Genomic DNA, 23,755 nt, shown 5'->3' on the forward strand with positions numbered 1-23,755 from the left:
CTCCCCTGCAGGCCTGCCCCCAACTGCCCTTCCCTGCAGTCCTGGTCCCCCCCACACTGCCCTTCCCTGCTGACCTCATCTCCCCCAACTGCTCTTTTCTGCCGGCCCAGTCACCCCTAACTGCCCTCCCTGCTTGCCTGATTGCCCACAACTGCCCTCCCCTGCAGGCATGGGTCTCCCCCGCCAACTGCCCTCCATTGCTGGCCTGGTCTCCCCAAACTGCCCTCCTCTGCCAGCCTGGTCACCCCTAATTGCCCACAACTGCCCTCCCCTGCTGGCCATCTTGTGGTGGCCATCTTGTGTTCACATGGGGGCAGCCATCTCGTGCCTTGGAGTGACGGTCAATTTGCATATTACTCTTTTATTAGATAGGATTTTAAACCAACTATAATTAAAAACAAAACAAAACTGAAAAGTAAACTATTTATAAATGGGATATCTAACAATATGACAAAATGTTCTACAGTAATATGGCTTATATATAGTTTTGGCTTTTTAAAACTACATTTACAATTCTACTCCCAGCCTTGCATTATTTCTTGAACTATTTAACACTTGGCTTGAATTTTTTTTCGGTATTTCAATATTTTAAACTTGGATACAGCATTCTTTATTCTTGCTATACCTGCCAAATGCTTTATAGAAATTAAAGATGATTATATTGTACCTATTTACTGTTTATCTACAAGAACATGCATACTCTTCCCTCCCAACTAATAAGCATTCTGAATGTCACTAATGCACATGTAAGAAAGACACGGTACTGAACCTGGTCTGGTGCAGACACTTGATTGTTTGTCCAAGGATCGCAGTCCTGGTACCTGGAATATAGGGCGAGCCCACAAAGCACTGCGCAGACGAGGATTACCCAGAGTCCCACAAGATTGATGTAGAGAGACCTAGAGAAGTGAAAACAAGCCAGTACATGACAGCTGTGATTGCCATCCCAAAGAAGAGGAAAGTTGTTACATAGACAGAAGAAACTTCCATGATTATATTCAATAAATGTACATTATCTTTTATCAAAAAATGCTACCTATCTTATCCTGGCCCAACCTTCTACGAATGGCATTGATCAACAATGTGCTTGGAAATACTTAGGTGACGTTTTCCCATTGAATGAATGCATTCTCCTGGTTGGAGTTCCAAGGGCATTATTAGCTTTATAATGGTATCTAATTATACTACTTCAGGGTTCCTTGTCATGAAGATTTTAATAGTCACCAGATCAGCAACAATTACTCATTTTCCTTTTAAAAGTGATACAATTATCAACTACTAAATATACTTCGCATCTACATAGCAACTCATCAAACCTGTTTAACTGTGGTTTGTCATACGATCCATTAAGTATGAAAGGCAAGTCTATATTCCATGGACAGTATCTTCCCAAACAATGTTCAGCATTATAATGCACAGTGTGCACCTTAGGGGAGTGCAAAGGTTTATAGAACAGTGCTGGAGCCAGACCTGAACATAAATCCCATCTCTACCAACTATACGTAACTCTGGGAAAATGATTTAGCCTTTCTGATTCTCAGTTTCTTCATTTTCACCTAGAGATAACAATGTTGACCTCACAGAGTTGTAAGACTAAATGAAATAATATATATCATATGGCAGAGAGCTTGGCAAGTAATAAACACTTGCTAAATGGTAGTTGTTGATATTATTAGTATTGATGCCATTGAATGCTATGCCTTAATAATCAGTTGAAGAGTGAATTTCTCTCACTAAGGTGCCTACATTTCTCCCAAGTGGTGCTATAGTAGACACTGTGATAAGCTGCCCAAGGGCAAAGACGGGTATTACCCCCACAGTCATGGAGTGTCTAATGACCAATGGATTCAGAGATTTAAAGGCCCAGTCTCCTCACCCTCAACTGGGACAAGCCTGGAGGATCATTAGAGCTTTAGAGCTCCCTGGAGGTCTCTGTTGAGGCTGTATCACAGTCCAACTTCTCCCTCTGGCCAATACTGTTTTCTTCCCTTCCTTCACTTCCCTGATAGAGGCTGGCATGCTAACCTCCATATCAGAGTCTGCTTCTGGGAGAACCGCCAGGCGACAGGTGCCCGGCAGGTGCCAAACAACAGACTGCTAGCCTTTTCCCTTGATTCACTAAATTCACTGTGTTTTGTTCTTGTCTAAAAATAGGATCAGTAACTATATCTCATCTCCGAATCATAGAAAACATACCCAGACACTTTCCTGTTCAAACACCTCCCTTGCTTATATGTGAGTTTAATACTTTACCATATCGTTTTATTTATTTTAATGGTATTCAAATAAATCAGTTACCAACATCTGTTGTTGTCCCCAGTCAAACAGGGTCAGTAAGTCTGACTCTTGGGCTGGGATTCATTCTTCCCATAGAACCAGTGTTGGAAAGCCAGAGAAAATGGTTCCCCTGAGCCCTGGGAGTCTGCCTTGTTAAGGAGACCCATTGGGCTATTCAGAAGGAAATTGTTTCTTTTTAAGAAAGCTCTAATACTGTTCTTTTAGTTATAAAAGTGGGCTTTTTGAGCTTTGTGTTCCCAACACAACAGAAGAGGATGCACACAATTACTTTGGGAAAGGCATCAGTTCTAACACACATTTCCACTCTGGTGGCTTGCTGGCTATCTACATTAGATGCCTTCAAAGTTCCTTATAATACCACAACTTTTAAGCTCACTTTTGGGGGATTGCCTATCCAGTTATTGTACTCATATTCACATCGATTTTTTATTGTGGGATTATCCAAAGACAGGTAATGTCTAAACCAATTTACTCTCCATATATTGAGTTCTGACATGGGACATCACAATATTTTCATGTTCTCCTTTGAACAGAAATAGAATTGCCACTCCATCTCCTACTCCAATCACCCTGTTACTCTTAATCACTCTATTTAGAGTTCTGAAGCCCCTAAATGCCTGTGGGCTGAGTCAGCCTATTCATCAGCATGAGGAGTGGTGGTCACAAGCTTACCTGAGGCCTCCTGGGAAGAACCAGTCACTGTTCAGACTCTTGGCTCTAGCCAAGATGGGCTTGAGAGTTCTCTGACCATGTGGTCCTTCTGACCTCTGTGCTTTGTCCAAATGACTCTGCCTACCTGAAGTGCTCTCTCACTCTTCTCTACCTGCCACATGTGGTCATTCTTCAGGATCTGCTGGTTGACAGGAATCTCTCACCCAGGATTCACATCCCATGATTTGAGGTGGAAAAAGGAATTCATATTTACTAGACCCCTACCATCTGTGTGTTGAACACAGTATTCTACAATACCCTCCATGAGATGTATAATATGACTTATGTTCATTTTACAAGTTTAGAAACTGAAGTTCTGAGAGACTAAGTAACTTGCCCAGGATCACTCAAGTAGCAAGTCCTAGAGCAGGATAATAAACCCATGACTGTGTATGAAAATAAAACACACCAGCACATCTGGCAATATAATGCTCTGGAACATTCCCTCTATTGTTACAGTGTTTCATGGAACGGTTATACCTCTCTAGTGTTATTTCACTTTTTACATACTTGAGCATATTTTCCTAATTTGCTGCTAAGATTCTTCATGACAAGAGCCATGTATTTACAATTTCCCCCACAATTCCTTATACAAACATGAATAATATATAACTATTGATAAGATTTGTTTTAATAATTAATATAAATATGTTTAAATATCTTATTTAAAACATACAGTACCACTTTGCTCTACTTCATCCTTTCATAAGTAAGTACATCGTTTACCTGTTGGAATTTTATGATACCAAAAACAAACTTGAGCAAATGTAAGCTTAACTTATGAAAGAGTTTCTATAAAGACAATTAATGGTTAATTATGATAAAAATACTATAGTTAGACTTACAGTTTTGCCTGGAATCTGCTTTTACAGGAAATATATCTCTGCACTTGGGATTGGTTGACACCATACAGGCTGGTCCACGTGAAGGTCCCTCCTAAAACAATTGTCCAGAATGTGTGTCTTTGCAAAGGATTAGGATTAAAACTAAATGAAAACAAACAGAAAACAAATCTGAACTATTAGCAAAAAAAAAAACAACACACCCTACAGGAACCCTTCTTTCCCCCAGATTATTTTTGGAAGCAAGCAATGTAAACCTACATAAATATACATACATATGTACACATTATTAATTATAAAAGGCAGAAATATTCCTAATTTCAGTTCAATGAAATAAAATTGATATAGTCAGAGGTTTGGGAATTCTGGATGGGATTGGGGGAACATTAATATTCTAATCATTCTAAGCATTTATGTAAATTTTCTCTCGTGGCCACAGAAAATAATTTAAACAAGCCATGCTGTAATCAGAGAAGAGCATGAAGCTAAAAAAAAAAAAAATGAGAAAGTGAAAGGTCCTAAATACATCACAGCAATAGGTAATGTACTGAAATAAACACAAAATTGATACATCTTGTGTGTCTAATTCTTCTCCTAGTACATGTATAGTCATGGTTCCAATTTATATTCATACTTAAGAATTCAGTCAATTAATAGTTTAAAGGTTTTCATGTCCTAAAATTACTATGCCATTATAATTGTGCTTTCTTAAAATGCTGTGTGCACAAGCTAAATATTAACAGTTGAAAGTCATTTTGTGACTTGTACCAAATGTTGTTACAAAGAAAGCAAAACTTCCACACTTAATACATCTTTAAACGCTTCTTAATGTATCATCCTGGGAGGAATGATTCTGTTAATCTCTGATACACAATACAAGCTGGAAAATTTTCTGCAAAATTAGCTTTCATAAAAATTTCCTGAACATTGTAAAATTCTGAAATTTTTTTTTCAAATCTTATATTTGAGATCATTGAGTAAAACTTTGCAATTTTGTGCATATTCTGGCATTCCTATGGGCAGATGAGAGCCTCTATTCCATATTTTAACCTTTAATATCAAAGTCAAGTAGTTTCAAGGGTGTTGTCTCTCTGTCTCATAGAGAAAGTAGCTATTATATTAGCTAATGGAAGACAAAAGCCAAAAGGATTCAATGAGCTATTTGAAGCAATACAACCTTTAGAAAACCCAGGCTGGAGATTTCAGGCTATACATGTGCCAACTACAGACTGTACAGAAAATACTATGACAAAATCCTTCTCTTTTTTTCTCAACCAGAGCAGATATATCACCCACAATATTTTTAAAACATAATTGAATAGCAAGGGATATTCAATAAAGGTTTTCACTATTATTTAATTGTTTGGCAGCCTGCAAAGTAAAGGTCATAAAAACATCTAATCTTTTACTTTTTAAAATCTGTTACTAAACTGATGAACAAAAAGATAGATACAGAGGCAGTAAAGCATCAAACAGACTGTCAAATTACAGCAGTAAGGTTAGGGAGAGGTGGGGGAAATAAGAGATCAACTGAAGGACTTATATGCATGTATATAAGAGTAACCAACGGATGCAAAACATTGGGGGGTGAGGCATGTATGGGAGTGGGGTGGGGGGGGCAATGGTAAGATATGTACACATATAATACCTTAATAAAAAAAAAGTTTAAAAAAATAAAAAAATAAAAAATAATAAAATCTGTTACTGATGTATAAGTTATTTGAATGTGGCAATATGTTTATCCTTTTTATAAAGTGACATTTATTTTGCAGAAAAATGATTGGTTCCATACCCTCTCCCCTCGACCTAGACTACTAGGAACAGACGTAGGAGTAATCAATGTCCCTGAGTGGTTGCTGCTTCTTGGTATCCATTCCTCCCTCTCCTGGCAACAGCAAACCAGGTTTGCTCTGGAGAAATGACTATTTCTCCATTAAATATTTTAAATGGCTGTCAGTCAAAATGTCCTGCTCTGCCCAGCCAGTGTGGCTCAGTGGTTGAGGGTCAACCTATGAACCAGGAGGTCACAGTTTGATTCCTGGTCAGGGCACATGCCCAAGTTGTGGGCTCAATCCCAGTAGGGGGCATACAGGAGGCAGCAGATCAATGATTCTCTCATCATTGATGTTTCTATCTCTCTCCCTCCCCCTTCCTCTCTGAAATCAATAAAAAAAAAATATTTTTTTTTAAACGTCCTGCTCCGCCCTATCTGAGTGATGACATCATGGCCAAACTGGGTCAATTAGAGACTCTCTTGGAATCTGAATCTTGGGGTAAAAGGAAAATGAAATATTGAAAACAGTTGAAATTGATTCTCTCTAATACATTCCTGCAAGTTAACACAATGACCCTGTTCAATTTATGAAAAAGCTCTTCTCAAGCATTAGTGCCTATTTTCAGAAAGCCAGAAGAGAGCCAACCAAGAGCAAAACAATTATTTTCCTCTTGAAATAATTTTAGTTTGCCTGTCTCAAAATAGAGCTACGTAAAGAGAAAATAAACCCATGTAAAATGAGCCCCTCTCCACATTGAACACGATGCACAAGAATGACACTGATGACCCAAAAGGGAAGGTGTCTTAAATATTCTTTTAAATTGTATGAAATATTTGTGGTGAAATATCTAGTTTCTTTATTAGTCCTTCTTTAGGAAAACTGAACAGCTGTTGAACACATGTTCTATCAAGTGTTATGCTGACACTTGAGGCATCAGCCATAACTTTTCTAGTCAATGCTCTTGAAATAATATATAATAGTATATAATGCAGATTATATATTTATACATATATACTATGTATATGATATAATCCTATATAAGAAAGAGGTAATATGCAAATTAACCCTCATGCCCTCACAAGATGGCTACATACAACCAGGGTGGCAGGGGGATGAGGAACGACCAAACAACTGAACAAGGAGGCTGCGTGGGGCAACCAGGCCAGCAGAGGGGTTAGTGAGGGATGACCAAACCACTGAACAGCAGGCTGTGTGGGGCAACCAGGCAACTGGGGAGGCCATGAGGGGCAACCAGGCTGGCAGGGATGGAATTTGGGGGCGACCAGGCTAGCAGGGGGGGTGTTGGGGGCTACCAGGCCAGCAGGGGGGGGCAGTTAGGGGAAACCAGGCTGGCAGTTGGGGGTGACCAGGCTGGCAGAGAGGGGTGCAGTTGGGGGCAATTAGGCTGGCGGGGGGGCAGTGAGGGGCAACTAGGCCAGCAGGGGGGTGGCAGTTAGGGGTGACCAGGCCAGCAGGGGGGCGGTAAGGGGTGGGCAGGCAGGCAGGCAGGTGAATGATTAGGAGGCAGCGGTCCAGGATTGTGAGAGGGATGTCCGACTGCCGCTTTAGGCCTGAACCAGCAGTTGGACATCCCCCAAGGGGTCCTGGATTGGAGAGGGTGCAGACTGGGCTGAGGGGACTTGGCCCCCCCCCCCCCCCCCGCATGAATTTTCATGCACCAGGCATCTAGTATAATAATAATAATAATAATAATAATAATAATAATAATAAATGTCATCATAACAACATACTACATAATGCCAGGGCAATATAAATATCAGAAAATAGATTCTCCAGGCTGCTTGAAACCAAGAACTATCAAAATGAAATCACTGCCTTTTAATGTTTTTCTCTTAAGAGGTTTCCTTTCCTTATCTATCTGCTATCTCTTCCCTCATCACCCTACCCCACCCTTCGAACTCATCCAGACTTTATTATCTGGAAGCATATACTCTTTTCTAAAAAAATATATTTTTTAATTGATTTCAAAGAGGAAGTGAGAGAGAGAAACATCAATGATGAGAATCATTGATCAGCTGCCTCCTGCATGCCCACTACTGGGGATCAAGCCTGCAACCCTTGGGCATGTACCCTTGACCTGAATCAAACCCCGGACCCTTCACTCCGCAGGCCACTGCTCTATCCACTGAGCCAAACTGGCTAGGGCAGCAATCAATCCCTTCTCAGGAGGAAGCGCCATCCTAAGTACCATGTAACCAAGTACCATCTGACTGATTTAACCCCTTAGATACCTGGTGAACACTCCTTACACATTTACTTGCCAGCTTCAATTTCTGTGCCACATCCTTAGTGGTTTGTTTGTTTTCTAATGTAAGGTTATTATTTCAATAAAGATATTATTTTCACAGAAAAACAAAAATGAAAGGAATATTCAATTAGTCAAGAAGTAAATAGCAACTTACTTCCAGAAGTTTAATCTTCCACCATTACGGGCATCATTTATAATAGTGCCGATTCCCCCTTGAATCACTGAAGCTTGTATAATCACAGAAACAAATCCCGCCAGCATGATCCCGACTTGAAACACATCCGTCCAGACAACTGCCTTAAGACCACCCTTTAAGGGGAAAGTGTATTAGGATTAATGTTTCTATCAGACATTATTAAGCACCTGTATGCTTATGCATTATGCTATAAAAGCGTACTGAATACATGGATATTAGCCAAGAAGTGCACCCCAGAGAGACAGGTTGGAAGAGCCTTCAAGAGCAGGAGATATTTAAGCCAAACTTTCAAACATATGAGAGCAAAGATAGAAGTTTTTCCCAGCAGAGAAAACAGCATGGGTGAAAGCATAGATAGGTCAAAGTATGTGGTATGTTGAATGTAGACATATACGTATTTTGGAGTAAAGTGGAGTGGTATGGATAGATTGTTGGGAAGAAAATTCAGAATCAAATTGCAACAGCAATATCATAGATTTTTATCTTATAGGCAGGGCTGATAGTCAAACAGTATGCACACAGAAGGTCATACCAATTGTTGAAACACTAAAACTGTTTTGTATTAGACACTGCCACACACTTCCTGAGTATCCCCCCTCATTCCCTTTGGCCTTGGCTGAAACAGCCCCTCCTTTTAGGAGGAGGCCCTATCTCCTAAAAGATCCAGCAATTAAAGAATTAAAGTCTAACCCACTGCAGAGCCCATAAGACTTGCACCACTCTAAGGACCAGCATCCATGGGAGTATCAGTGCCCTTGCCATACTGGTTCGTCAATATTTTGACTATCACTAAAGGAAATGGAAAGTTATCTCAGGTTTCTGAGCTGAGGAATAATATAAACACAGCTATAATAACTTGGCAACAGTAAGGTTGAATTAGGAGATAAGATTAGGGACCATTGCATGGTTCAGATGAAAGCAAACATTTTCAGTTATGATGAATGTTCCACAAAGGATCAAATTTTACCCCAGAATGAATATTCCCTACCAAAAAAAGTTATACTGTGGGAGGTAGAAGAGTAGGTGTGAACAGCCCTGATTGCAGCACACAGCTATTGGAATTTTCGATTTTGCAAAGCAAGTGTGTAGAGTGAAAGGAGAAACAATGTTCTTGACATACCAGCGTGCAGTAGAATGTGCAGACCACCCCTGTAGCCACCACTGCGCCCCACAGATCAAATCCTGTGACTGTCGAAGAAAAGAAAATGCATGTATAACTATGAACCATGTATAATAAAAGTACTTTTCAAAAAAAAAATCAGGGGAAAGCCATATCATTTATTTGGTACCTACCTCTTTCCCACTTGCCTATAACTAAGTCCAAGTCTTGTAAGATGTACCAAAACAATTGGAGTTTAAAATTCTACCTGATAAGTTAAATAGACCTGGTTTCTACCCTCAGACACCATACACAGATCCAAAATTAGCTAAATTAAATACATTAAGACACATTTGCACTGTAATTAAGCTAAGAAATGGCTTAATACTATGAGGTAGTTATTTGGACTGAATGGAGTCCTAGGTATGGTACTTGTCACCATGGTTCAAATAAACACACTATCCTACCAGCCCTTGAAAGAAAGTTGTCCATGTTACTAAAATGGGACTAGGGTAAAGAAAAGTCTATATAAGTTTCTACCATTTACCTAAGTAGTAGAGGGGCATATTATATTATATAAAACTAGAGGCCCAGTGCATGAAAATTCATGCACTGGAGGGGGCGGGGGGGCGTCTCTCAGCCCGGCCTGCCCCTTCTCACAGTCTGGGAGCCCTCAGGGGCGGGAGGTGACCTGGCAATCAGGGGAAGGCGATGTCTTTATCACAACTCTGCTGCTGCCACTGCCGACAGCGCAAGCCTCAGCCCGCCCTGGTTACCTGAGCCTCTGGCGGCCCTGGGCGGCTGGGCAGCCACCATCCGAAGCTTGCCTGCACCTTGAGCCAGCCCTGGGCTGGCTGGGCCGCCAACATCTGAGGCTTTCCTGCGCCTTGGGCTGGCCCTGGGTGGCTGGGGGGCTGAGGGGACTGGGGAACTCCGGAGGCAGGTGCAGGAGTGACCAGAACCGCCTGGGGGTGGGCCCAGCCATGCCGCACGCCTGCTGCCCTGGCAGGGCTGAGGGGACTGGGTGCCACCATCTTGTGGCTGTGGGTGCCGCCATCTTTAAGGGCATGGCAGTCAATTAGCATATTCCCTTCTTATTGGCTGTGGGAGCCACCATCTTTGTGAGGGTATGACAGTCAGTTAGCATGTTCCCTCTTCATTAGATAGGATAGACAGATGACTCCATGGCCACAAATTTGATAATGAACCAGTTCCTTGAAAGACATAATTTGCCACAATTCACACAAGAAGAAACAGGTGATCTGAGTAGACTATATCTATTAAGCAAACTGAATTCATAATCTTCCAAATCAGAAGGCTCCAGCCTAGATAGGTTTACTGATGAATCTTAGCAAGCATTTAAGGAAAAAATTATACCAACTCTCTTCAGAGGACAGAAGCAGAGGAAATAATTCCTAACTCACTCTATGAGACCAGCATTAACCTAATACCAAAAACAGACAAAGACATTACAAGAAAACTACAGACCAATATCTCTCATAAACACAGATGCGAAAGTCCTCAATGGTGTTGGTGGTATAGTGGTGAGCATAGCTGCCTTCCAAAAGTCCTCAACAAAACTTTAGCAGATTGAATGATAAAAGTGTAAAAAGAATTATACACCATGACCAAATGGGGTTTATCCTACATATGCAAGAGTTTCAGCATAAAATAAGAGACAAAATATAAAATCAAATTAGTTAGGCAAATACCCAAATTTGAACTTGAAAAAGTGGAAGTATTAATATGTTTTTATTGATTTCAGAGAGAGGAAAGGAGAGGTAGAGAGGGATATAAATATCAATGATGAATCACTGATGGGCTGCCTTCTGCATGCCCCCTACTGGGGATCAAGTCTGCAACCCCGGGCATGTACCCTGACTGGGAATTGAACCCTGATCTCCTGGTTCATGGGTTGACACTCAATCACTGAGCGACACTGGCTGGGCTAGTATAAACTCTTAATTTAAGTTTTCTTTACCATATATCCCCCAGTTCTATCCACTGAAAAGACCCAGAATAAATAGACAGGACCAGGAAATTTACTAGTACAAGGTAAGACTGAAACATCTTGCCATTCCAGGTAGCTATTAAACACTACTGGAAATCATGTCAAAAAAATTCAAGAGATAACTTAAGGAGGCCCCTGCTGGACAAAAATGAGGTCTTAATGTTAATGTTTTAAATATAATGATGGTATAACAACATTTTAAAAACACATCCTAAAAAATAAAAATAAAAACACATCCTGGTACAAGAGTCCAGTTATAAAATACATAAGTCATGGGAAAGTAATGTACAGCATGGTGAATATAGTTAACAAGAGGCCCGATGCACGAAGATTCATGCAAGAGTGGGCCTTCCTCCTCCTGGCTGCCGGCACCGCCTACACTCTGGCCTGGAGCCGCCTTTCCACCTTCCCACGCTGCCCAGAGGCCCGGAGCGGCTGGGGCAGTGTGGAACGCCTGCCTGGCCACTCGGCACCTGCGTATGCAAATTAACCCACCATCTTTGTTGGGTTAATTTGTGTACTCGCTCCTGATTGGCTGGTGGGCGTCACGAAGGTACAGTCAATTTGGATCTTTCTCTTTATTCGTGTAGATAGTACTGTATTGCATATTTGAAAGTTGCTAAGGGAGAAGATCTTAAAAACTCTCATCAGAAGAAAAAAAATTTCATAACCACATATGATGGTGAATGTTAACTAGACTTATTGTGGTGATCATTTAGCAAAATCACAAATATTGAATCATTATGTTGTATACCTGAATTTAACATCATGTTACATGTCAATTAAACTCAGTGGGGGGAAAAGGAATGTATTTATTTTTAAAAGACATTGAATTAATAAAAAATGATAAATTATCTCAGATTTACAGCAAACTAATCTAGTGAAAGAAACAGGGAGAGAATTAAACCAAGAATTAAGAACTATTACTGTAGAGATAAGGGTACATTAGGGTTCAATATACTATCCTCTCTATTCTAGTAGATGCTCAAAGTTTTCCATGAAAAAGGAAAAGACTTAACCTAGAAAATGTTCAGTTCCCATTCAGTTAAATAAGTTTCTATTGAGCACCTGTTACACAATAAGTAATATATCCACTGTCTTGGTCACTGTGAAATACACAATTGATATTCAAGTGGTCAAAATACAGTCCCTCAGGTTCTCATTTATTCCAAGGGAGTTGGTTAATAAACTGGTAAGAACAGAGTCCTTGGTTTCTTTACATATTGAAAGTACTGCTCTCTTTTTCCTAGAACTGCAATTTAAACCCTAATGCCAACATCTTCCTAACACTTAAAGCCAATACGTAACTTACGAAGTTTATAGCTCAGTTTTTTACATATGAAGTGATTCATTTATTATGTTGGTACTATTGACACGGAACATGCCCCACATTCAGAAGTCAAGAGCACATTATGTAATGGAATTCTTCTTTGTAACGATACTGTTGTACTTTATAAACTTGGGTGATAACTACTATCTATCTATCATGAAATTTTTAAAAATTAGTGCGGAGTTAGCAAGGTGTTTTGTGGGTGTGGTTTTTTTTTTTTCATTTTATTGTACCACATTCTTCCCGTCACAGAATCCATTTGATAAGAATTCAAAGAATGTGGAGTTTCCCTGAAGCCTTTTGAGAATCTAACATGAACGTAGGCCTCAATAAACTATCCCAATTTCACTGCTATAGTAATTTATTGATCAGTACAACCTTCACACATTTGTTTATAAGGACCCTATAGCCATCTGTCCTTTGGGCACTAGGAGCAGTCAGGTATTGCAAAGCACACAGATTTTTTTCTTTTGCATTTTGGACCACATTAGAAGTGAGAAGAAAAGCTTCTCTCCCTTCCAGATTTTACAATGTAACTGAGCCAAATTACACAGGAAAAAAAAAAAAAAAAAAGCCTCTTGAAGTGCAGTCATTCACTACTTGGACTATAGGAGGCGCTCATTCTGAAGGGATGGAAAATGGTTGTTTGGCACTTCCCAGAGATTCACTTGCCCAGTGAATTCTGTCCTAATGTGCAGACCTTTTGGAGATATGGATCCAGGAACCCAAAGAAACTGCTAGTGTAGACACTGAGCCCACCTTTCCTAACTCAAGCTGATGCAGGTTACTGGAAGCATTCCTCCATCTCCCCATCTCCCAGAGAATAAGGTCTACTAAAAATGAACCCACAAATTGACATAATTGGTAACTCTAAAATGTACCTTGATTCAACGCCAGGGCAGGGGCATAAATAACAATCCCAGTATACAGAACCTGGGGAGGAAAAGAAGACCAAATAAATTATATGAATTACAAAATATCAATATTTTTCTACAAATTCAATTATGAATTGAAACAGCAGTTTCAATACACTTAATAAAATTTGTTTATAACTTAAAAATATTGTTTAAGTAAGGTTGATTCTCCTTTTCTATTCGTGGTATTATCATAAGTTACAAAAATCTCTTATGACCAATTTTGTATAAAAATAGGGAATCTCACCCTGGCTGGTGTGGCTCAGTTGGTCGAGCATCATCCTGATCACGGAAAGGTTGCTGGTTTGATTTCCGGTTAGGGCACATGCCCAGGTTGTGGGCCAGATACCCAGTAGGGGTGCATGCAGGAGGCAACTGACTCATGTTTCTCTGTCACACTGATGTTTCTCTTTCTCTCTCAAAATCAATAAAAACATAATTAAAAAAAATAGGGACTCTTCATGTGTTACTTAGTGTAGATAGTGATCCATCAACTCAAGCTAGAAATCAATTTTCCTAGATCTAAAATAATTAAAAAGAAGTAATGGAAATTTAAAAGTGGATGGTCCCTAATTCTTATGCCTTCAAACAATTGTTAATCACTGCATATTTAATTAGGAAAACAGTGAAAATTTTGGAAACTGGTTTGTAAAAGTTTGCATGTCCATTAATTAAACAAAAGTGTAAATCTGCCCTATAAACTACTGAAAGTCAACCAAAACTGCATTTCAACTTGTTTTTATATTATTCATTTTGTTCATTCATACATGTAATAAATATTTATTAATCTGGGCACAATACTGAATAAGATAAATAAGGTCTTTTTTCTCAAAATATCATCTTCATTGCATTTGATCTTTCAAATATATCATATAGAAACTAATTCTATGATCACTCTATACAAATATATTATGAAAAGAATTACATTATGTAGTATTAGAAGTCAGTCCTTCATATGGGAGATGCTAAAGCTCCCCTCTTTTTGTAAGAATGAACTAGCTTTCCAGTCATTATGCTATCAAGGTTGAGGATTTGAAAATGTTACCACAGGCCACCTTCTTAACACTAGTCCCCACTTTTCATTTCTGTTGATATTTCTAACAATAATCCAAAGAGGGTCTGAACTGTTAGTAAATACAAGCTACTGGTCTCAGCTCTGTGTCAGAATGTCTACTAGACCCCAAAGGGCCCCTTCCTTTTATACTGCAAGTGTTAAGGACTGACATAATGTGATTCACAAAGATATAAAATGGAGTCTAGCCAAATAATTTACAAAGGCACTCTGCCGGGCTACAGCAAATGCTCAGGTAGTTTTTGATTGGAAAGATGATATTATAAATAAAGATGAGGATGAAAACTTCTTCCTAGACTTCCATTATCAAGCCCATCCCTAAAGCACTTAGCTGCCAAGAGAAGAGAGATATAAATCATGTGACAATGATCACAACAAGCCTCCAGCAGCCAGGATGGGGGGCGGGAAGCATTCTCTGGCACTGACTGCTTGGCAAATCTTTGCTTCCCATTACATCTATCAGTGAATCTATACTTGCATACTCCTGAATTACTGGATTGTGTGCTTGGCTTTAAAAACACCTCCAGCCTGGCTGGTTTGGCTCAGTGGATAGAGCGTCGGCCTGCGGACTGAAAGGTCCCGGGTTCGATTCCGGTCAAGGGCATGTATCTTAGTTGCGGGCACATCCCCAGTAGAAGGTGTGCAGGAGGCAGCTGATCGATGTTTCTCTCTCATCGATGTTTCTAACTCTCTATCCCTCTCCCTTCCTCTCTGTAAAAAATCAATAAAATACATATTTAAAAAATTTTTTTTAAAAAATAAAAACACCTCCAGAGTGTATGGCTCTATTGTTTCACCCTCAGTGATTGCTTCAGTTGGGTCTTAAGGTTCCATTTTTAAAAGGGAGAACACATTCATTTTTTAAGTATGCTTTCAAAGATATTTCCTAATGTCTTCCTACATCATGAAAACATGTTGTTGCAAAAGTACTATGAAACATACAACTTGTTTTCCCAGTGTTACAATTCCCGTTCTCAGCTACTACAGCTCTTTCAAAAGTCTTTGTCATCTCAGTAATGCCCTTACTGTCACTTGGGTGGGAAGGAGAAAAGGGGAAAAGCCTATTTTTCTAAAACAATGTAACTGTTGTTTAATCAATATAATATTTAACATTCACTTACATCATTCTGTTTTCCCAGAAAAAAGTCATTTGTTAAACACTGTTCACTGTTCATTTGTTAAAACACTGATCTTAGGTTGATGCTGTTTGTTTCCTTCTATTTTCAACATCTCTTTTTTATCTTTCATGTGTTCACCAAAAAAGTGTGGCCCTAATACCTTGATTAAAAACATTTTAGATGACAAAAGGTAAAAATTAAAGGACTGTTACTTACTGTTTGAATAATGTAGACGATTGTTCCACAGAGACGAACATATTTGTTAAATCGAAGTTCTAAATACTGTTTCCAAAAAAGAAAAAATGGTTAATACGTGAAACTTCTGGACACTTTTTTTAAATCAGCAGCTTAAGAAGTAAAAAACTCATACAGAACAGTTCCCTCACCCCCAGAAAACTCCCTTATGCTGCTCTTTTATAGCCAAACCCTCTATATTCTTCCAATATTTTTAAAAATATATTTTTTATTGATTTCAGAAAGGAAGGGAGAGAGAGATAGGAACATCAATGATGAGAGAGAATCATGGAATCAGCTGCCTCCTGCATGCCCCGACCGGGAATCGAACTGTAACCTCCTGGTTCATAGGTCGACACTCAACCACTGAGCCATGCCAGCTGGGTTTCCAATAATTTTTTAACCTAAATTAGCCCAAGTCAATTTCTGTTCAGAGCCAACAACCTTGCCATTCTTCCATCTGTTAAATCTCATAATATAGTCTGCTCACTTGTTAAATCTCATAATATAGTCTTCTCACCTCCTATATTATATATTAGAACTAGAGGCCAGATGCACAAAGTTCATGCAAGAGTAGGCCTTCCTTCCCCAGGCTGCCAGCACCAGCTTCCCTCTGGCACCTGGGACCCAGGCTTCCCTCTCAGCCCTGGCTTCTTCTGGAAGGTCGTCCAGAAGGATGTCCGGTCTAATTAGCATATTCTGCTTTTATTACTATAGATGTATTATAGAGTTAGAATCCTAGAATTTCACAGCTGGAATGAAGCTGGAGTCTAAGACATTCTTTCACTTAAATATTATTACCACATGTAGAGTGAATTTTAAGACTGACAATAGTCTTTTCATAAAGCAGAAAAAAAGAGGAAAGAAAAAACTAATATTAGGTAATAAACAGGGGGAAAGGATATTTTTGCTTCATAATCACAGCTAACATTTATAAAGTATTAGCTTTGTATACTGTCCTCGCAACAACTACATCAGTAGGTATTAAGTATAAATGCATGAGGAAATGGGCTCAGAGAGAGCCCCAATGTTGCAACTTAATAATTGTCAGAGCCACAGTACAAATCTAAGACCATTTGATGCCAAAAGCTGTGCATGTAACTCCTACATTATTCCAAATAGACAAATAAACAAACTGACCACTGTCGAAGACTCCTATAGAGTGAGTGATGGCATTGGCACATAGTAGGACCTCCAAAAATAATTAATGGATAAAAGTTATGCATATAGTGTAGCACATTAGGGGAAGAGTTCTAGCCCTTGTCCCAACCTTACTCCTGACTCCACAAGCTTGGTGCAGTCACTCAAATCTCACGTTCCTTCCTCTTGAAAATGAGATCTTATAAATAATTCTTTCCTCTCTTGCTGTGCAAGGTTTTGGAGACTTTCCTATATAATAAAAGGCTAATATGCAAATCGGCAGAAAACTGGTCACTATGACGCGCACTGACCACCAGGTGGCAGATGCTCAATGCAGGAGCTGCCCCCTGGTGGTCAGTGTGCTCCCACAGGGGGAGCGCCGCTCAGCCAGAAGCTGGGCTCATGGATGGCGAGCTCAGCAGTGGTGGCAGGAGCCTCTCCCGCCTCCGCAGCAGTGCTAAGGACCCCTCAGCGGACATCCCCAGAGGGGTCCCAGATTGCGAGAGGGCGCAGGCCAGGCTGAGGGGACCTCCTCCCCCCGTGCATGAATGTCATGCACCGGGCCTCTAGTTAAATGATATAAATGGATGGGGAAATGTTGTAAACTGTTCATTCAGAAGAAAGACATGAAGTTGGTATTCAAATCCATAGGCCTTGAAAATTTGAATCTCAGTGACTTACATGTCAAAATCATCCAAGGGTAATTTGGAAGACTTTTTTAGAAGACCTATCAAGTAAGCTTGGAAACAGGGCAGTGTTATCTCTTCAGAATATTTTTAGTAAAACTATTTAAAATGAATGTACATGAACAGACAGAGAAGTATTTGCCTTTTCTGGGTATATGCATCTAAATTGCTGGAAATTAAAGAAAACAGAACAGGAAAATGTGATGAAGAATGTACATAGTGAGTTGAACCAAATAACTTGGTTCAACTAAGTTATTCCCCCCGTTTCCTGAGGTTGCTGGATCCAGGAAAACCTAAGGATTTAACCTCACACAAGACCAACTCAAGACAGAACCAAGAAGTCTACCATTATCTCAGCTATCAGTGGTTACCAGGCTGCTAAAGAAATACCTGGAGACCTTCCAGAAGCTCAAGTCACTGAAAAGTAGGTTCAGAGAAGAGCTTAGGATTTCCAGACAAAACTAGAGAAAAATAGTAGGTGCCTATAGACAATCAAGATCTGTCATAGTCCTCAGAATATTGAATAATTTAGGGACAACAAAACTTCTACTGAATAATTTTTAAGGGTCTGGACAATTCAGTTCAAACACACAGAAAAATACTGAAGGAGTGATGAGTGAAATTGCATTCCTGCATTTTACTCTTATCTGTGATTCTGGAAGTTGCTAAACTCCTGTCTGGACTATACTTTGAAGGCAGTGATAAACAGATGTCAAAGATGCTTCTGAACAGCCAATTTTAGCTAACAAACTGTAAACAGGGAGAAATTTCATACTTGAGTGAGAATGCCAGTATCACTCAATGCTGGACTTCTTATTCTGTATGGTGGCTTCGTCACTCACCATAAAACAAAATATTCCTTCAGAAGACTCACCAGAGCCTTTAGAAGCGGCCAATATGCCCCACTGCACAGCCTCTAGGCAAGTGTCTGCTTTGCTTCACGCTCTCTTATGTAGCTTAATTTATTCTGAGCCTCTTTGCAAAGTGGGTCTTCTCATTGTACCTCCCTTATAAGGATTATTTTGAGGACCGAGTTTGATAATGTATGTAAAACAGGCAGCCAGTGCCTAGAATATTCAGTAAACATTGGTTTTCTTGCTTGTTTTAGCCGGAACCCTCCTAACTGAGCCTCCAGCGCTCAGGAAATGTGTGGGAAATGTGTTTCTGGTTGAGTTAACGCATGCCCTGCAGAGGCACGGGTCAGTGGTTATGAGAGCAGCATTCACCTGTGAAAATTGAAGTCCTCTTGCCAGATTCTTCAAACCCTTTCTGCATGTTGGTTAACTACAGATCAGAGCAGGTCCCATCAGGTAACATACACGAGGTGAGTGGCATTGGCCAGGTGTTCCTATATTAATATGTTGGAACATTCCCCATGTCCACTAAGAAATACATTCTCTCACAGCTCCCTTGAAACAATAACTCCCTTCACCCCTGCACATTTTCCCTTTTGCATTTTTGATAAAGACATAAACGCAGATAAAGAATTATCTAGCATAAGAAAGTGACCATGCAAATGCAACAATGAGACCTCCATATAGAAATAAGGAGTGACACCTAGCTGATTCGGCTCAGTAAAAAGAACATCAGCCTGCGGACTGAAGGGTCCCAGGTTAGATTCTGGTCAAGGGCACATGCCTGGGTTGTGGGCTCTATCCCCAATAGGGGGCATGCAGGATGCAGCTGATCAATGATTCTCTCTCATCATTGATGTTTCTCTCTCTCCTTCTCTCTTCCTCTCTGAAATCAATAATATATATATATAAAAGAAGTAAGGACTGATAGCAATGGCTGTAAATTGGAGTCCCTGTGGCCACAGGGGATATGCACTCGGTATCACCAGTCTTTTGGGTTTTCAAAAGAAGCCAGAATCTGGAATTTTATTTGACTTCCACTATCATTAAATGCTAAATTCTTTTTTTCCAAAACACCATAAAAGTAAAAAAACAAAACAAAACAAAACAAAAAAACCATGACTGAAAACTGAATTTGGCCTGGAGCAGCCAATTTGTTACCTTTGAGCAAAACAGAAATTGCATCCTGCCCACTTCCAGGGTGATGAATGAGGGCTCCCCAACACAATGACCAGAGAGGAAGGCAATGCTGTCCTTGGTGTGCCTTTCCCTGGATGACATCACCAGAACCCACGATGTTTGTCACCATCACTTATTGTGCCATTGGGGCCCTGTCCACAGCACCAGTTGAACCAGCCTTACTAGGAAACCACCTTTCAGTGACTCTGGATTGCAGCAAAGCTCTAGGACAGAGGCAGCTGCTGAGAATGAGGCTCTGATCTCTCCGGATAATGGCCTATTAGAGAGGAAACTTCTGCAGGTTTGTGTATGTGGCTCGTGGGTTAGTGCCTGTTTGAAGGAGACCGCTGAGGGCACTGAACTGGGCCCCACCCGTGCCCTGAGCTTTTATCCTCCCCCAACACTCCCATTCAACAGCTCTTTAAACCAAACACTCACCATCTTTGCAAAGCCCTTTCCTGCAGACAACTTGAGAAAAACTATAACCAGTGGACCTGCGCAATAGGAAAGATGGTTTTCCTTAAGCACCTTTCCGTAGTGAGAGAAGGTAGAACTGTTTAAGACCCTCACAACTTCCTAGCGATCCCAAGATAATCACCTCTACCACCACCATGCCAACACTGATAGCGAATATCTATTCAGCACTTACCCTGTAGCAGATACTATTTTAATTGGTACTATTTTAATTGCATCATCTCATTTAATCCTCCCAACGACTGAGTGAGATAGGTGGTGTTATTATTTTCATTTTGAAATGAACAGGCACAAAAGGTTAAATAAGTCACCCAAGGTTACCTAGCTAGTAAGTGGTGGAATCTGATCTCAAACGCAGGTACTGAGATGAGAGATACAGCCCCTTAACCACTGGAGCACCTGCCTCTCTGGAAAACGTGTGTGGAGGGGGGATGTCTCCCCAGCTATCCTGGGAAAGTGATTGGTGCCTGAGAACCTGGAACAAGGGGATTCACTTCAAGGAGGAGGAGCTGAGACTGGTAAGACCTACCCTCCCTCAAGATAAAAAGTTTTAAAATCTTTCTTCTTGACTCAGAATCATAGACTTCGCAGAAAGGGCCTTAGCGAGCACTAGTCCCAACCACTCCATTTACTTTGGAAGCCTCTCTTTTTAACTGAGATCTTTAAAGTCCCAAGATGTTTTGTTTTTTTTCCCTCTTCCCTAAAGGGGAGGCCTGGGGAGGAGATGGACCTGCACGGGGAGAGATGGGGAGAGGTATCAACTTGGTGGTGAGTCTGCGCCCTGAAAATCCCTTCAGGAGCCTGATGGGTCCTCCCCTCTGCCCTCCCCAGCCCACCCTTTGACCCTTTACCTCGTAGGTGCTGGTAATTCCCAGTTTATAGAACACCGGAAGGAAGACCTCCGCGCTGATGACCACCACAAGGAGGTAGGTGATGCCAAAGAGGCTGAATATGGCCCCAAAACGGTAGACCTCGGTGGGGGTGCCCAGGACAGTGACCGCGGACATGAAGCTGGCGGTAAGGGACAGCGCCACCGGCACGGCGCTCATTCGGCGACCGCCCATCAGAAAGTCCTTGGAGGTCTGCTGTTTGTCCCCCGCGAAGGCGTAATAGATGCCGATGGCGGCCGAGATGAGCAGCATCCCAGCGAACACCACGTAGTCCCACACCACGAAGGTGCCGATACCCCGCGACGGGTCCATGGCCGTACGGTCGCCGGGTGCACCTGCGCGCAAACTGGCGACTCCAAGGAGCACAGCCGGAGCAGCTGCTTTCCCTGGGCGGACTGGCGCGCACTTCTTATTTCTCCGCGCGGCGGGCGTGGCGGGCGTGGCGCCCTGCGGGGATTGGAGGCGTCCTCCAGGTGTCTGTCTCCGACAGTCCTACTCGCGAGGTGGACAGGGGGATACGCGCTGGCAGCAACCTCTGCACCCACCACAGCCAATGGAGCCCTCGATTTGGGACTTCGGAGACCCCCCACCCCAACCACCCCAAGCCCAGCTAAGTACTGGCCAGGTGCCCGGCCGGCCGGGGTGGCCCGGATCTCCCTGGCGCCCCGGAACTGGAGCCTCCAGCCACGTCTGACGAACGCGCTGGGAGCGCTCAGCACAAATTTTATCAGCTGCTTGCAATGAGACGCACCATTTAAATGAGCAGGCCACTGATGCGGGAGTGTGGGTCGAAGGGCAGTGGTCACGCCTTTACTTTTAGCTTTCCAGTTCAAAAGTCCGGGTCCTTATGAGAACATATGCCTGGAGTTTTCAGATTGCCTTATTTAGAAATTAATGGGCACTGAGCTGAGATGTGCCCGTCCTGAGGCAGGTAAGCGATTCTAAAGGAGTGGAGGAAGTCTGTGCTGCTGGTGGCCTGCTTTTTCATTCAAAAAATATTTTTGACGCCCAACAGTCTCCATAGAAATAATAGTTGCTGTAACATTAATACTACCTACTATTTAATAATCCTTACCATGTGACATACAACATGCTTGACACCTTATACATCAACTAGGGATAGGGATCATCTCCATTTTTCAAATGAGGAAACTGGTTTAGAAAGATACCAATGACCTTATATGCATATATGCATAGCCCATGGACAGACAATAGTGCTGGGAAGCCTGGAGAGAGGGCTGAAGCCAGGTAGAGGGAATCAGTGGGGGTGAGGGGGATATCTGTAATACTTTCAACAATAAAGATAATTTTTTTTTTAAACCACACACACAAAAAAAGAAAGATTAAATCACTTGCCCGAGGAAATGGTGATTAAGATGTTTAATCCAGATCTGATTTCAGAGTTTGTTCTCTTGGTCACGTACATAGGCACAAATACATAAACTTAAATGAAGGTACTTGAAAGCACATAGAAGACATGACCATTTCCAGTATCAGTACTGAGGATATATTCTAAGTGGCTTGCCTTGCAATATTAGTAACAACACTCATGAGTCACACTTGTAAAGCAATGAGATTCTCTAGTTTTTTCTTCTAAAATAAACTGTCCAACCAAATGTGCCCAGGCATAATAGATAGGTCTATTTCAGGCCATCCTTGTTCATTTTCATACATGTGTATAATTTACCAGTTGGTCTTGGTAAACAATGCTCGGAATGTATTTAGCCCAGCCCAGGAGAAGACTAAAGCTTTTTTTTTTTTTTGTAACCTGGCATTATTTGAATAATGACAATTGTTCACAAGGAAATGGAAGTTAAATCCAAGTAATGCAGTTATTTAAATAAGGATGTCGTTTGCCCTGACCAGTTTGGCTCAGTGGATAGAGCGCTGGACTGCGGACTGAAGGGTCCCAGGTTCGATTCCAGTCAAGGGCATGTACCTTGGTTGCGGGCACATCCCCGATGGGGCGTGTGCAGGAGGCAGCTGATCGATGTTTCTCTCTCATCAATGTTTCTAGCTCTCTACCCTCTCCCTTCCTCTCTGTAAAAAAATCAATAAAAAATATTTTTAATAAATAAATAAGTATGTGGTTTGCAATTACGTCCCAACTGTCATGTATGAGAGAGAGAGAGAGAGAGAGAGAGAGACACCACCCTATAAGCATAACACAGAGGAATCTAGTTCAAGAATTCTAGCAATTGAATCAATTTTTTAGGAACTTCCTTTAACATCAATAGCCCTAACCTGTAGAGTATTATGCTAAGCAAAATAAGCCAGTCAGAGAAAAAATATCACCATGGAACAGACTGTTGAATCTCAGAGGGAAAGAGGCGGAGGCTGGGGGGGTGGGGGTGGAGGTGGGGGCTGGAAGAGATTAACCCAAGAATTTATATGCATAACCCATAGACACAGACAATAAGACAGTTCCATCATTTTACGTGACAATTCCACTTAGATCCCATCAAACAGAACTTACATGTGGCAACATCTAGCTGCAAGGGAGACTGAGAAATAAAGTCTTTGTGCCAAGGGGCCAGGAGCCCAACTAAAAACTGTGGGTCCTATTTCTAAAGAAGAAGGAGAGAATGCATACAGGGGACAACCAGCTGTCTCTGCCACATCCAGCTGAACCACTATTTTCACCAAACAGACTTCTTTCTCAG

The 23,755-nt window shown here is 41.2% G+C and overlaps 1 protein-coding gene across 1 annotated transcript in view; it reads right to left on the minus strand.

Moving 5' to 3' along the window:
• The window catches only part of SLC5A8 (solute carrier family 5 member 8), a gene marked incomplete at its 5' end in the record, with an annotated part of 43,915 nt that extends 22,511 nt beyond the window's left edge, over window positions 1-21,404 (minus strand). The window contains 7 exons of the mRNA XM_080661102.1: window positions 770-899; window positions 3,855-3,995; window positions 8,050-8,204; window positions 9,212-9,279; window positions 13,413-13,464; window positions 15,852-15,917; window positions 21,054-21,404. Coding sequence (XP_080517228.1) covers window positions 770-899; window positions 3,855-3,995; window positions 8,050-8,204; window positions 9,212-9,279; window positions 13,413-13,464; window positions 15,852-15,917; window positions 21,054-21,404 — 963 coding nt within the window. The remainder of the gene's footprint in view (window positions 1-769; window positions 900-3,854; window positions 3,996-8,049; window positions 8,205-9,211; window positions 9,280-13,412; window positions 13,465-15,851; window positions 15,918-21,053) is intronic.
• Window positions 21,405-23,755: the final 2,351 nt, after the last annotated feature.

The sequence above is a fragment of the Plecotus auritus genome, assembly GCF_963455305.1.
Source record: "Plecotus auritus genome assembly, chromosome: 3".
NCBI lineage: Eukaryota > Metazoa > Chordata > Mammalia > Chiroptera > Vespertilionidae > Plecotus > Plecotus auritus.